Raw genomic sequence first — 11385 nt, 5'->3', positions numbered from 1 at the left:
TGGGATGAGATGGGTTCTGGTGACCTCTCAGCCTAAATGTAATTCACACCATCCTTCCCCTGACCATGTTGAACACTGATTGTTCAAAACTTTCCTGTACCTTTTCAGAGTCACTGATGCTCATCTGTGCTCTAACCATTGTGTTTGTAGCTTTCACTGCCAGACTCACTCCTGTGGCTTGGAGTAGACAATCACTGCCTGGATGGATGCTCATTCCCAGCTATTATAAGAAACTTCTTTATAAAGTGAAGCTTAAGAGACCTTCCCTTCCCAACCAACACTGCATTGAGCCAGTAATTGAATTTTGATGTGTCATGCATGCTTTAAACCATAGAATTTTGGAAAAGACTTTAGACTTGCTTGTTGGGAATTTTAAAACATTCTCTTCATTGCATAAGGGATGGAAGGAATTAAGGGTTTTCTGATTTAGTATTGTGGTAGGCAGTTTTCAAGTATGATTCTCCATGATTCACACCTCATGATAATCATGCCCTTATATAACCCCTACACATGAAGTGTGGGCAGGACCTGGCAACCTGACTCCAACCAGTAAAGAATGGCAGAAGTGAGAGAACATCACTTCTGGGTTTAGGTTATGAGACATTGTTTCATCTTGTTGGATTCCAGTGTCATATTGATTTTCACACTTAGGAAAATTATTTATTTCAAAGGCAGAGAAAGAGGAAGGAAACATTTTAAATCTGTTGGTACCATTCCTTCGGTGACTGGGAACTCAACCAACATCTCCCATGTGAGTGGCAGGAACCCAGCTTTTTGAGGCACCACTGCTGTTCCCCAGGTTGCCTTCTGCTGTTCCCCAGGTTACACAGGGTACAGCTGGAATCAGAAGTCAGCGAGAGATACACCCTGGAAACTCTCATATGGGATGTGGGTATCTTGTTCCTTTTTAAAGATTTATTTATTTATTTTTACTGCAAAGGCAGATTTATAGAGAGAAGGAGAGAGAGAAAGATATTCCATCTGCTTGCTGGTTCACTCCCCAAGTGGCTGACATGGTCAGAGCTGAGCCCATCCGAAGACGGGCCAGAAGCCCCTTTTGGGCCTTCCATGCAGTATGAGGCTTGAATAATTTTTAAAAATTAGTCAAATTATAGAACAGAAGATATTTCCAACACTCCAAAAAAGGTCTAAAACTATCTTAAATTTCTGACTATAGAAGATCCAGATGTAGATTTCTAACTTCTAAGTAAAGTTCTAAAACATTCTTAGGTTTGCCACTTTGAAAAATCCAGGGCATGGCCTCCTAAGTGAGATCCCGCTTGCGTGCTCACTGAGTTGCCACCTGTAGAAAAGCATGGCTGGGCTTCCGAGTAATGCGAGATACTGCTGAATGCTCACTGCTCTGCATGAAAAGATCCACTTGCTCATTTTCTAGCTGCGTGACCCTGGACCAATGACTCCTCTAGCTTCATTCACATCACCCATAAAATTAAATAACTTTCTATTGTTTCCATGACTGATTGTGAATATCCTATACCTTACTGGTGAGAAACTCACAAATTAGAGCTGGCATTTAGAATAAAATACAAGATTTTTAAAAATGTAAGACTTAAAAAACCATTACATGCATTATCAAAAAACTAGAATACAAAAGGCTTCTCCCAAGAGAAACAATGCAAAATTAAATCATGCTCCCACCCCCTCTTGCAATGACCATCAGGGTCACTCCAGAACCCCCCCCAAAAAAAAAATTTGGATCAGATAGAATAAGGAAAGCTTACAACAGACAGGAAAAATCTTGGACTCCAATATACCTAACTAGTTAGGACACACAGATCAGTTGCCCCTTGCTAAGGTATTGAAGATTTCTTGGCACAGCCCCCACCAAAAAAAAAACTGTTCTGGGCCTCAAGTGTTAACATGTGGCATGTTAGAGTTATAAGCCTGTTTGGACTATCCTAAAATTCGTGAAGTCCAGTAAAAAATCACTCTTGAATAGTATAAGTTGCTAAATATAAAAATGAAAATAGACACAAATAGCTGAATAGTACCCTATAGCCATTTTAAGGTGCATAGCAGTCGGTTGTGTATAAACTATAATCGAGATGTCAATGAAGTAGTTACAGGATGTGGTTAAGAACTTGTATTTTCTAACATATTGGTCACTCAATATCATGTCAATTAACTTCATGATGTTGTAAATTGTTGTTGAAGTTGTGTAGTGGCTTTTCATTGGAGGGAATGATTTTCTGCCAGCTCTGCTTTCAGACCAGGGATGGTGTCCCAATGAAACTGTTGAATTTATCTGGACAATAAGATGCTGGACTCTGCATGGTCCTTGCCTGCAATGACTGGTTATGAACTGTACTACTGTAACAATATGGAGGAATTCAATATGGGGGAGGAGGGTTTGGGGAAGGGTTATGGGAATCCCAGAGCCTATGAAACTGCGTCATAAAATGAAAAAATATATATGATTATAATATATAAATTATGTATTTATATATATAAATTAAATCATGCTCAGATAATGGCACTGGATAATTTAAGCAGATATTGCTTCAAATATTTTCAATTCTTCTGATTCACTGGTTAATTCTCAAGCAGGTATATTGTGACTGGACTACCTCACAAGAACATATTCATATGATGAATTTTTAAAAATTTGAGACAGAGAGCCAGATAGAGTTCCCAGGAGCTGGTGTTGTGGTATAGCATGTTATGCCTCTGTCTCTGATGCCGTCATCAAGCTGTGATGCCAACTTCAGTCCTGGCTGCTCTACTTCTAATCCAGCTCCCTGCTAATGTGCCTGGGAAAGCAGGATAATAACCCAAGTGTTTGGGCTCTTGCAGCAACATGGAAGACCTGGATGAAGCTCTGGTCTTATGGCTTCAGCCTGTTTCCGCTCCAGCCAGTGAGGCCATCTGTGGAACAAAGTAGGCAATGGAAGATCTCTGTCTCTCCTTTCTCTGTAACTCTGCCTTTCAAGTAAACAAAATTTTTAAAAATGTTAACAAAAGTTTTCCAATTCACTGGTCTACTCCTCAAATGCCCACTGCAGATGGAGCTGGGATGGACCAAAGCTAAAGAGCACAGTGCAGGTCTCACATGCATTGCTTGACCCCAATCACTCAGGACATCCATTGCTGCCTCCCAGAATGGGTGCTACCAGGAAGCTGGTGTTGAACACAGAGCTGGCCAGGAGCACAGAACTCACTCTGGATTTCCCATGTGGGTGGCAGGACCCAAATATTTGAGGCATCAGTTGCTCCTTCAAGTGTTTGCAGTAGCAGGAATCTTGATCAGAAACCAAGTGGAGACTTAAACCTAGGCACTCTGATATGGGATGCAGGTGTCTGAAGTGTTATCTGTAACACACCTGCCACAAAATGTTAACTGCAGCCAAATGCCTGCTGGTTAGTTTTGAAATACATGTTCTGCATTGAAAAGTAAACACACAGGCATTATATGTCTTAACTCATTGATCCTTTCAGAAATTAGTGTGTTGTGTAATCCATTTAGAATTCATGATCAGTCATGCACGTCTAAAAGGACACACCAAACACTATACTCCTGGCACCAGACACTCCTGTCCCTTGAAAAGCCAGAGCTGCACACACACACACCTCAACCAAATTTGAGATCTGAAGCAAAATCCAACCTGAGCCTAGATAGAGACATTTTAAAGAATTGTTAATCCTTCCTGCCAAGCCAATTGATGTTTATTTGAAAGGCAGAACAATGGGGTTGGGTGGGGGGAATGGTGGAAATGGAGAAGGTAACGGAGAATAACTATGCAATCTTCCATCCAATGATTCACTCCCTAAGCACCCAAAATTGCCATATCTGTGCCATGTTGAAGCCAGGGGCTCCATCCTAGGCTTCATGTGTGAGGCAATTGCCAGACACTTGAACCATATTTCACTTAACCCACCGGCCCCAAAATTCATTCTTGCAGCCCTTAATCAAAGTATTGCTGACCCTTGAGTCATTCATCTTTCTGCTTCTGTTTGTTCCTGCTTCTGTTTGCTTCTTGCTGCTCTGGCCTCCCCTGATCACAGTCCAAATTCCAACCCACAGTGTGCCTTAGTTCCAAATTCTCTCTTCTGAGTACCATTAAAAGCTGCACCTGAATTAAAAACCCCTGCCTGCTTACATTACCCCAAACCCATTGCTTTTGCATGTTACACTCAACTCTAAGGATGCTAGCTAGCCCAGGTTGCATTCTGGAGATCACAGTAAGTATGGACTCAGCTTTCTCAGCTCATTTATCTTAACCTATGATGTTTTGCCTAACTCCAGGCAGAGAACCCTATGTTCAAATTTGCTGAGACTTAAGTCAGCAAGCACATGGTGCTAACTCCATTAGCTTCTCTTGTCCCATCTTAAACTTCCTTTCCCTCAAGTCCATCTCCAGGAGGCTGATTCCTCTAATCTCATGTATGGAGAAGAAACTACTAGAAATGAGAAAATCAATAGATAGCCACTACAAGTATTAGAAACAATGGGTAGCGAGGTTGGAGTTTGAACTTAGCTTTAGGAGGGTCCATAGGAACCCTTGGCCTCCCCTCACTAGAATTTTTCAGATAACAGCCATGAGAGTTTTACTCCATAGAGAATACAGGTGTGTGTGTGCACGTGCATGCATGCTTCAGAAAGAATCTTAGTATCACACTTGACTCTGCAAGGTGGAAGGATACAAATACACCAGTGATCTCTAAGTCAGTATATGCTAGGTGACCTCACAGGATGTAAGAAACAAAATTGTAAGTATTTACATTCAATCCAAAAGAGATCAGCATTCACTAATGTTGACTACAGTCAAATCCCGGGGCAGCTAATGATATCCACAGCATTCAAAGGCACATCATGCCATTTGTCATGGTGTGATGTGAGGTGACCAAGCGCACAGTGTAATCCTACAGCTGTCAAACTCCTTAGCTTGCTTTCAGCATGTGCAGAAAACTACAGTGTATCTATAGTTGGATGAATATGGAGACTTCTACATATAAATAAGCTTCAAAGTGGCTGCCATAGCAACCATTTTGAGACATTCTAAGTATTCTTTAATTCTTAGAGACAAATCAAGAAAATTATAGAGATTATACTTCTCATTCTCAAACAAATCACCTCATTAGCTAAACCAGAGACATTTTCATGTGCAAAAAGTTGGCCAAAAAAGCTATCAGTGCTAGTGGGAATATATATGTTCATGATAAAATACATGCAAGAAATATCTCAGAGAAATTAAGAAACATACACTGGAGATGTTTGCAAAAAAAAAAAAAAACCAACAAAAAACTGGCTGATGGGAACATGCCAGCCAAGAAGTCTGGGGATCACTGGCAAGTTACATTCTACCGCTGTGGGAACTAAATTCCCAAGTCTGCCCAGAGCAAAGGCAGCTGTACATTAGAATTAGTAACACTCTAGAAGAATGTTTTGCTTTTATTCAAAGAATGTTTGTGAAAATTTTAACATCTATTTTATTCTTATATCCTAGGCACTCTTTAATTTCCAGTAACAGGACAATATAGAACTTAAATTCCTTTAACCACATTTTGCTTTATCTGAATTCTTCATTTAGCAAATGAGAAGCCACAATAAGTGGAACAAAATCTCAGAAAAAATCAGGTAAGTCTGCATTGATGGTAAGATAAATTTAAGTCACAGGAACTGTTTCTTGTTTATACACCACATTCATGACTGTGTTTACCTCCAAGCAGATTTCGGCAACAGTGAGGTAGCCTGTAACAACACTAAAAGGGAGGTAGCAGTGGTTTCAAAGTGTTCATGAAAAATGTGCTTTTTTTTCTTATTCTTTTATTTATTTATTTATTTTTATTAATTACATTGCATTATGTGACAGAGTCCCATATGCACTGGGATTCTGCCCACCCCTCCCCAAACCCTCCCCCCATGGTGGATTCCTCCACCTTGCTGCATTACCACAGTTCAAAATCAGTTGAGATTCTTTCATTGCAAGCATATACCAAGCATAGAGTCCAAAGTTGAAGTGTCGGCAAAGGAGTCACAGTTTGTGATAAAGAGCTTGCATTTTTTTTTAACATGTTGGTTGCTCAATACTATGTCAATTCCATGACGTAAATTGTTGCTGATGTTATGTCGGGGCTTTTATTTGATAAAGATGGTGCTCTGCCGGCTCTACCTTCAGACCAGAGATGGTCTCCCCAACAAGCCGTTGAATTTGTCTGGGCAATGAAAAATGTGCATTTTAGGGTTGGTGCTGTGCCTCAGAAGGTTAAGTTGCAGGTTGTAGTCCCACTGTTCCATTTTTGATCCAGCACCTGGGAAAGACAGGATTGTCCCAGTATCTGGGTCCCTGCACTCATAGGGGGGACCAGGATCAGGTTCCTGTGTCTGATTCCAGCCTGGCTCAAGTACCCACTGCCACAACCCTTTGGGGAATGAACCAGTGGATAGAAGGTCTGTCTGTCCCTCTCTAACTACCATTCAAATAAATCAAAATAAATTTTTTTCAAAGATGTGCTTTCAATTCCTTTTTCCTTGAACTTTTTGAAGCTTTTTTTTTTTTTATAGTGCACTGGTTTTAAAAGTCAGTCACGCTAGCAAGCCATATGTTAATGATTGAGGAGCAGAACAGTGTTAGGAGGGGTGTGCAGATAAATCTTCAATATCCTAGCAAGGAGTAACTAATCTTTGTATCCTACCTAGTAAGGTATATGGAAGTCCAAGCTGACTTTTTCCTGTCTGTTGTAAGCTTTCCTTATTGGTCTCTGTCTATCTGATCTAATTTTGGGGGCTCCGAGGGGATGATATTCTGCCAACTCTGCTTTCAGATCAAGGATGGTCTCCCAATGAAACTGTTGAATTTATCTGGACAATATGATGCTGGACTCCTGCATGGTCTATGCCTGCAATGATGGAATTATGACCGGTTGTGAGCTGTACTGCTGTAATAATATGGAGGAAATCAATATCGGGGGAGGGGTTGGGAGAATCCCCGAGCCTATGGAACTGTGTCATAAAAAAAGTCACAATATCTCTGCCTTATGTGGTACTACAGCTGTGGCTGTAGCTATCAGACATCCATAGAGAAGTACGAGGCCCTTAAATATTCCATATAATGGTATCAGTTTGCCTGACAACAAAGGACCCACATGTCAAAGCACTTCGCTAGAGAAAAACTTATCATTAGAACTTCTCACAGTTTCTGTTGTTATGAAGAAAAAGCAAGTTTAAAATGATCAAAAATAAAAGGAAACAAGATCTTTTGCACACTTCTTCCACCCCTTTTCTATTTTACAAGCAGTCCCAGTCAGGGAAGGGACATTTTCTCCAGCTCTTCCCCTATACTCACTGTAAAAAAAGCCAGATATCAGATTTGGTCAGCTCCAACTACTTCTGCACTGAAGCTTACAAGAATATTTCAAGAAAAGGCAGCAGCATAAAATAAGCTTTATTAAAAAGATTTATTTTTTATTGCAAAGTCAGATATACAGAGAGGAGTAGAGACAGAGAGGGGAAGATCTTCCGTCCGATGATTCACTCCCCAAGTGACTGCAACGGCCAGTACTGCGCGCTGATCCGAAGCCAGGAGCCAGGAGCTCTTCTGGGTCTCCCATGTGTGTGCAGGGTCTCAAGGCTTTGGGCCGTCCTTGACTGGCTTCCCAGGCCACAAGCAGGGAGCTGGATGGGAAGTGGGTGCTGCTGGGATTAGAACCGGCGACCATATGGGATCCTGGTGTGTTCAAGGCGAGGAGTTTAGCCGCTAGGCCATGGCTGCCGGGACCAAATGAGCTATTTTGATTTGTTAGACCAAACAGCTTACTCTGTGCTTAAGCTTGCTAAAGACTCCGTCTTTTACATTAAGATTCTTAGCACTGAAATTCATTGCCATGCCCTCAGCATTGAAATTCATTGCCATGCCCTCAATGTTAAAGAAAAACAAAGGAAGAATGAAGAGAAGGGGAGAAGGAATGTGTGTAGGGTGAGGGAACCTAGTCCCAAGAGGCCTAGGAAGTCACAGCAAGGTTCCTGGACTCTTAGTTGCAAAGGAAAGAAATAATCCACCATCCTCTGTATTTGAGAAGCTCTCCAAGATGGTCAATCTGATAACCAGGAGTAGTTCTTTAAGAGTTCTCTGTAATATTTTAAACCACTTACCTTTTTCAAAAAGCTCATTTTACTACTATAAAAGGAAAAATCCTTAGCTCTCAACAGAAGTAGCATTCATACAGTAGGATAACATCACGCTCTGAAATACTGGTCTTTGTAGTAGAAAGGAATGAAAATGATTTCAATTGATTTTCTTAGATGACATGTCTAGGATCAAATAAATGTATGTGATCTCAGAGGTTAGAATTACCCTTCTCACCAGGGGTTCCCACCTGACACCCATTTCTTAACAGAGAAGAAATCACTACTGCTTTGAAATGGCACCTAATTCATGTCAGTGGGAAACTCCACGCTCTCCAATACTGGCCTCCATTAAAAAGGTCAACTGGGAAATGCATTGATACTTTGAATCTGAACACCACAACTGTCATTTGCTATAGGAAATTCACAAAGTTGGGCAGAAACTCATGATCCAGCATGCTCAAAGCAACAATTCATCTTTCTCATGGGATCTTTTATTCTTTCCACACTTATAAAAATTGTATATTTTGATTAACATTTAAAAATTCTCGAGAAAGGGACAGAGAGGGAGAGAGAAAAAGAGCAACCCCATTTGGGAGTTCACTCCCCAAGTGCCTGCAATGACTACAAGAGGGAAACAGGAGTGATGAACATTTTCTGGGTCTCCCATGTTGGTGGCAGAGACCCCAGTATTGAGAGCAATGTGTTTGATGTCCCGAGGGTCTACATTAGCAGAAAGTAGGAATTGGAAGTCAGAGCGAGCACTGCAATATGCAATGTAGGTATATGAAGATGAGGCTCAACTACTAGCCCAGCCACCCACCCCTATGACTTGATTTAGGAATGTACACAGGCCAGAATATTATCTGTGTTACCTCAATAAAATGATCCTATAACACATTTCACAGGTTTTGGTCATGTATTTTTTTAAGGATTGATATATTTTTTTTCCTTTTGGAAGCCAGAGAGAATGTTCCTTCTGCTCGTTCACTCTCCAAGTGGCCAGAGATGGGTTGACCAAAGCCAGAAGGCAGAAGCCTCCTCCAAGACTCCCACGTGGGCGCATGAACCCATGTTCTGTTACCCTCCCAGACCATAAGTAGGTACCTGGATTGGAAGCAGAGGAACCGGGACTCAAACTGGCAACTCATATGGGCTTCAGAAGGGCAATTGGAGGCTTATCCTACTATGCTAGGGCAATGGTCCCTCATTTTTTTTTTTAGTGATTTATTTATTGATTGCTTCTTGGCTGTAAGAGAGCAAGAGTCCTGCATCCAATATTTTTAGAATGAGTGGTTGATCATCATCGTGCTATAACTGCCTGCTTTCAATGCCCGCAAATTTATCCTGCCATACTATTGGTAAACATATAATACACGGAACCTCTATTTACAATAAATAAACAACAGAATAAGCTCACTTTAAATAATCAGGTATTCCATATAGTCAAGTGAATATGTTTTATTAAATGCATACTAATATCTTTCTATAGTATGTGAGTTTACATAATAAATTAAAATGTATATATTTATTAAATATAGATATAATACCAGAACATGATTATTTCAGATGAGAAATCAAAATAAACCCATTTTTAAGTATCTTTTGGTCACTCCAAATTGATACTGCTCATAAAAAAATACACTAATTTTCCCTGGGGAAAAAAATTAATTCCATAGCAATGTAGTTAAGGGACATGTTTTATTTCATAGCTTTCTGCAAGCAAAGTTGCTTTGATACAAAATGAGTTCAATGATACAGGTGCTACTGTCCACTCAAGCAAAGAAACCTCATGTTTATATGAATGCACTTGATAATTAATATTCTTACAGTATAATGGGTCTAATATCCAGAACGTTTCAGCTTCATTTAAAGCAATGGCACAGAAACGCTGTAAGGTACTTGAATATTGTAATGGCAAGTGCTTGAAGTAACTCCCAGTAAGTTCTCTGTCAGATACTGCTTAAATAATTGTGTGTGGGTGTGTCTGTTTGTTTTTCTGCCCTTTCTGTTTCAGTTTACATGTAAATCATCTCAAAAACATAAACCTTTGGGTGTCTTTCAGCTTTTCAGAATTTCCATTCAAACAAAATATCATGAGGTATCCTTAACATTAGCGACCGTCGTATGGCTGTGTCAGAGGATGCAGACTTACCTGTAGGTACAGTAACTGCTGTTAGTGTACACTCTATATGTCACAGTGCAGACATGGCAGTTCATGTAAAACTCTTTCTTCCCCCTCACATATGATGTGACTTTAACCCCAGAACATCTGACCCCAAAAATATACAGATCAAATAAAAAGGCAAATACACAAATAAGGCCATCTGCAGAATTTTAAGCTCGCCTCTTGCAATATTTCACAATAATTTCTACATCGTATTTTACATTGTTCAAACTTAAATAGGAAATGCTCAAGGAAAGGCCTTGGTGAATCAACTGCACTATCTCTTTGAGGACTTGTCCAATTTGCTGGCAGGGGATTTCCTCTGGGGCGTGGGGATCTTGGAAGGCTTGGCTGTGGCTGGCCGAGAACCTGCTCGGGGTGTTGGCCTGTGTGTCTGGGGGACACTCTCCACATCTGAGCACACGGACTGGATTTCAGAAATGTCAAAGTCTGATGCGTCGCTGCCTCGGCGGCTGCTGGCCCTGCTACCAGCTTTGCTCCCAGCTCGGCTTCCTGGTCGGCTGGGTGTCTTCTTGGAATCTGAGGATACATGGGCAGACAGGGGTCAGCAGCTTTCCCGGGGTCCATTTGTGACCAATTCTTGGAATCTAATCCTACCTTTCCTGTCTCCGCCACCAGGCATATAGTTAACACTCAGAAAATGGTTGTGGATTCATGGTCTTTCCCCATTATGTGCAAGTAGATTGTCTTGGTCAAGACAGATATGATATACAAAAGAAAATTTACACACAAAATGCAAGTTTGAGTTTACTTAAATCAGGGTTCCATTTACTACAGACATCATCAGATTGTGGTACCTAAAGTACTATAGGCATGTACAGAAATGTGTGTAAGGCCCAAATGAAACACATTCTTAATACATTAACAACACAGGGAATGATGAGAAACTTCAAAAAGCTTCATGCTTGTTGAATTCAGAACCCAGGGGTTTGTAGGTCCATGATAGCCTGAAGCCCAGCATGGCTGAGTTTTTCCAGCCAAAGCAAGGCCCTGTAAGATCTCTGAGTGAGAAAAGCATGGCTTTCCAGCTTCAAAGAGTGGGAACGCTGGTGTTGTGTTCTTTTTATGGTAATTCTCTTTTCTTTGGCATTTTCCAAAGGGACTTTTTATTTAA

The 11385-nt window shown here is 40.7% G+C and overlaps 1 protein-coding gene across 13 annotated transcripts in view; it reads right to left on the bottom strand.

The window, feature by feature from the left end:
• Positions 1 to 9529: 9529 nt before the first annotated feature.
• The window catches only part of DST (dystonin), a 434986-nt gene continuing 433130 nt past the window's right edge, over positions 9530 to 11385 (bottom strand). For all 13 annotated transcript variants that reach the window (XM_058661874.1, XM_058661883.1, XM_058661921.1 and 10 more), the window contains one exon: positions 9530 to 10790. In XM_058661874.1, coding sequence (XP_058517857.1) covers positions 10528 to 10790 — 263 coding nt within the window. In that variant the 3' untranslated portion in view covers positions 9530 to 10527. The remainder of the gene's footprint in view (positions 10791 to 11385) is intronic.

Source organism: Ochotona princeps, chromosome 1, assembly GCF_030435755.1.
Source record: "Ochotona princeps isolate mOchPri1 chromosome 1, mOchPri1.hap1, whole genome shotgun sequence".
In the NCBI taxonomy this organism is placed as follows: domain Eukaryota; kingdom Metazoa; phylum Chordata; class Mammalia; order Lagomorpha; family Ochotonidae; genus Ochotona; species Ochotona princeps.
The sequence above is the reverse complement of the archived record's forward strand: the minus strand, read 5'-3'. Positions and strand labels throughout refer to the sequence as shown.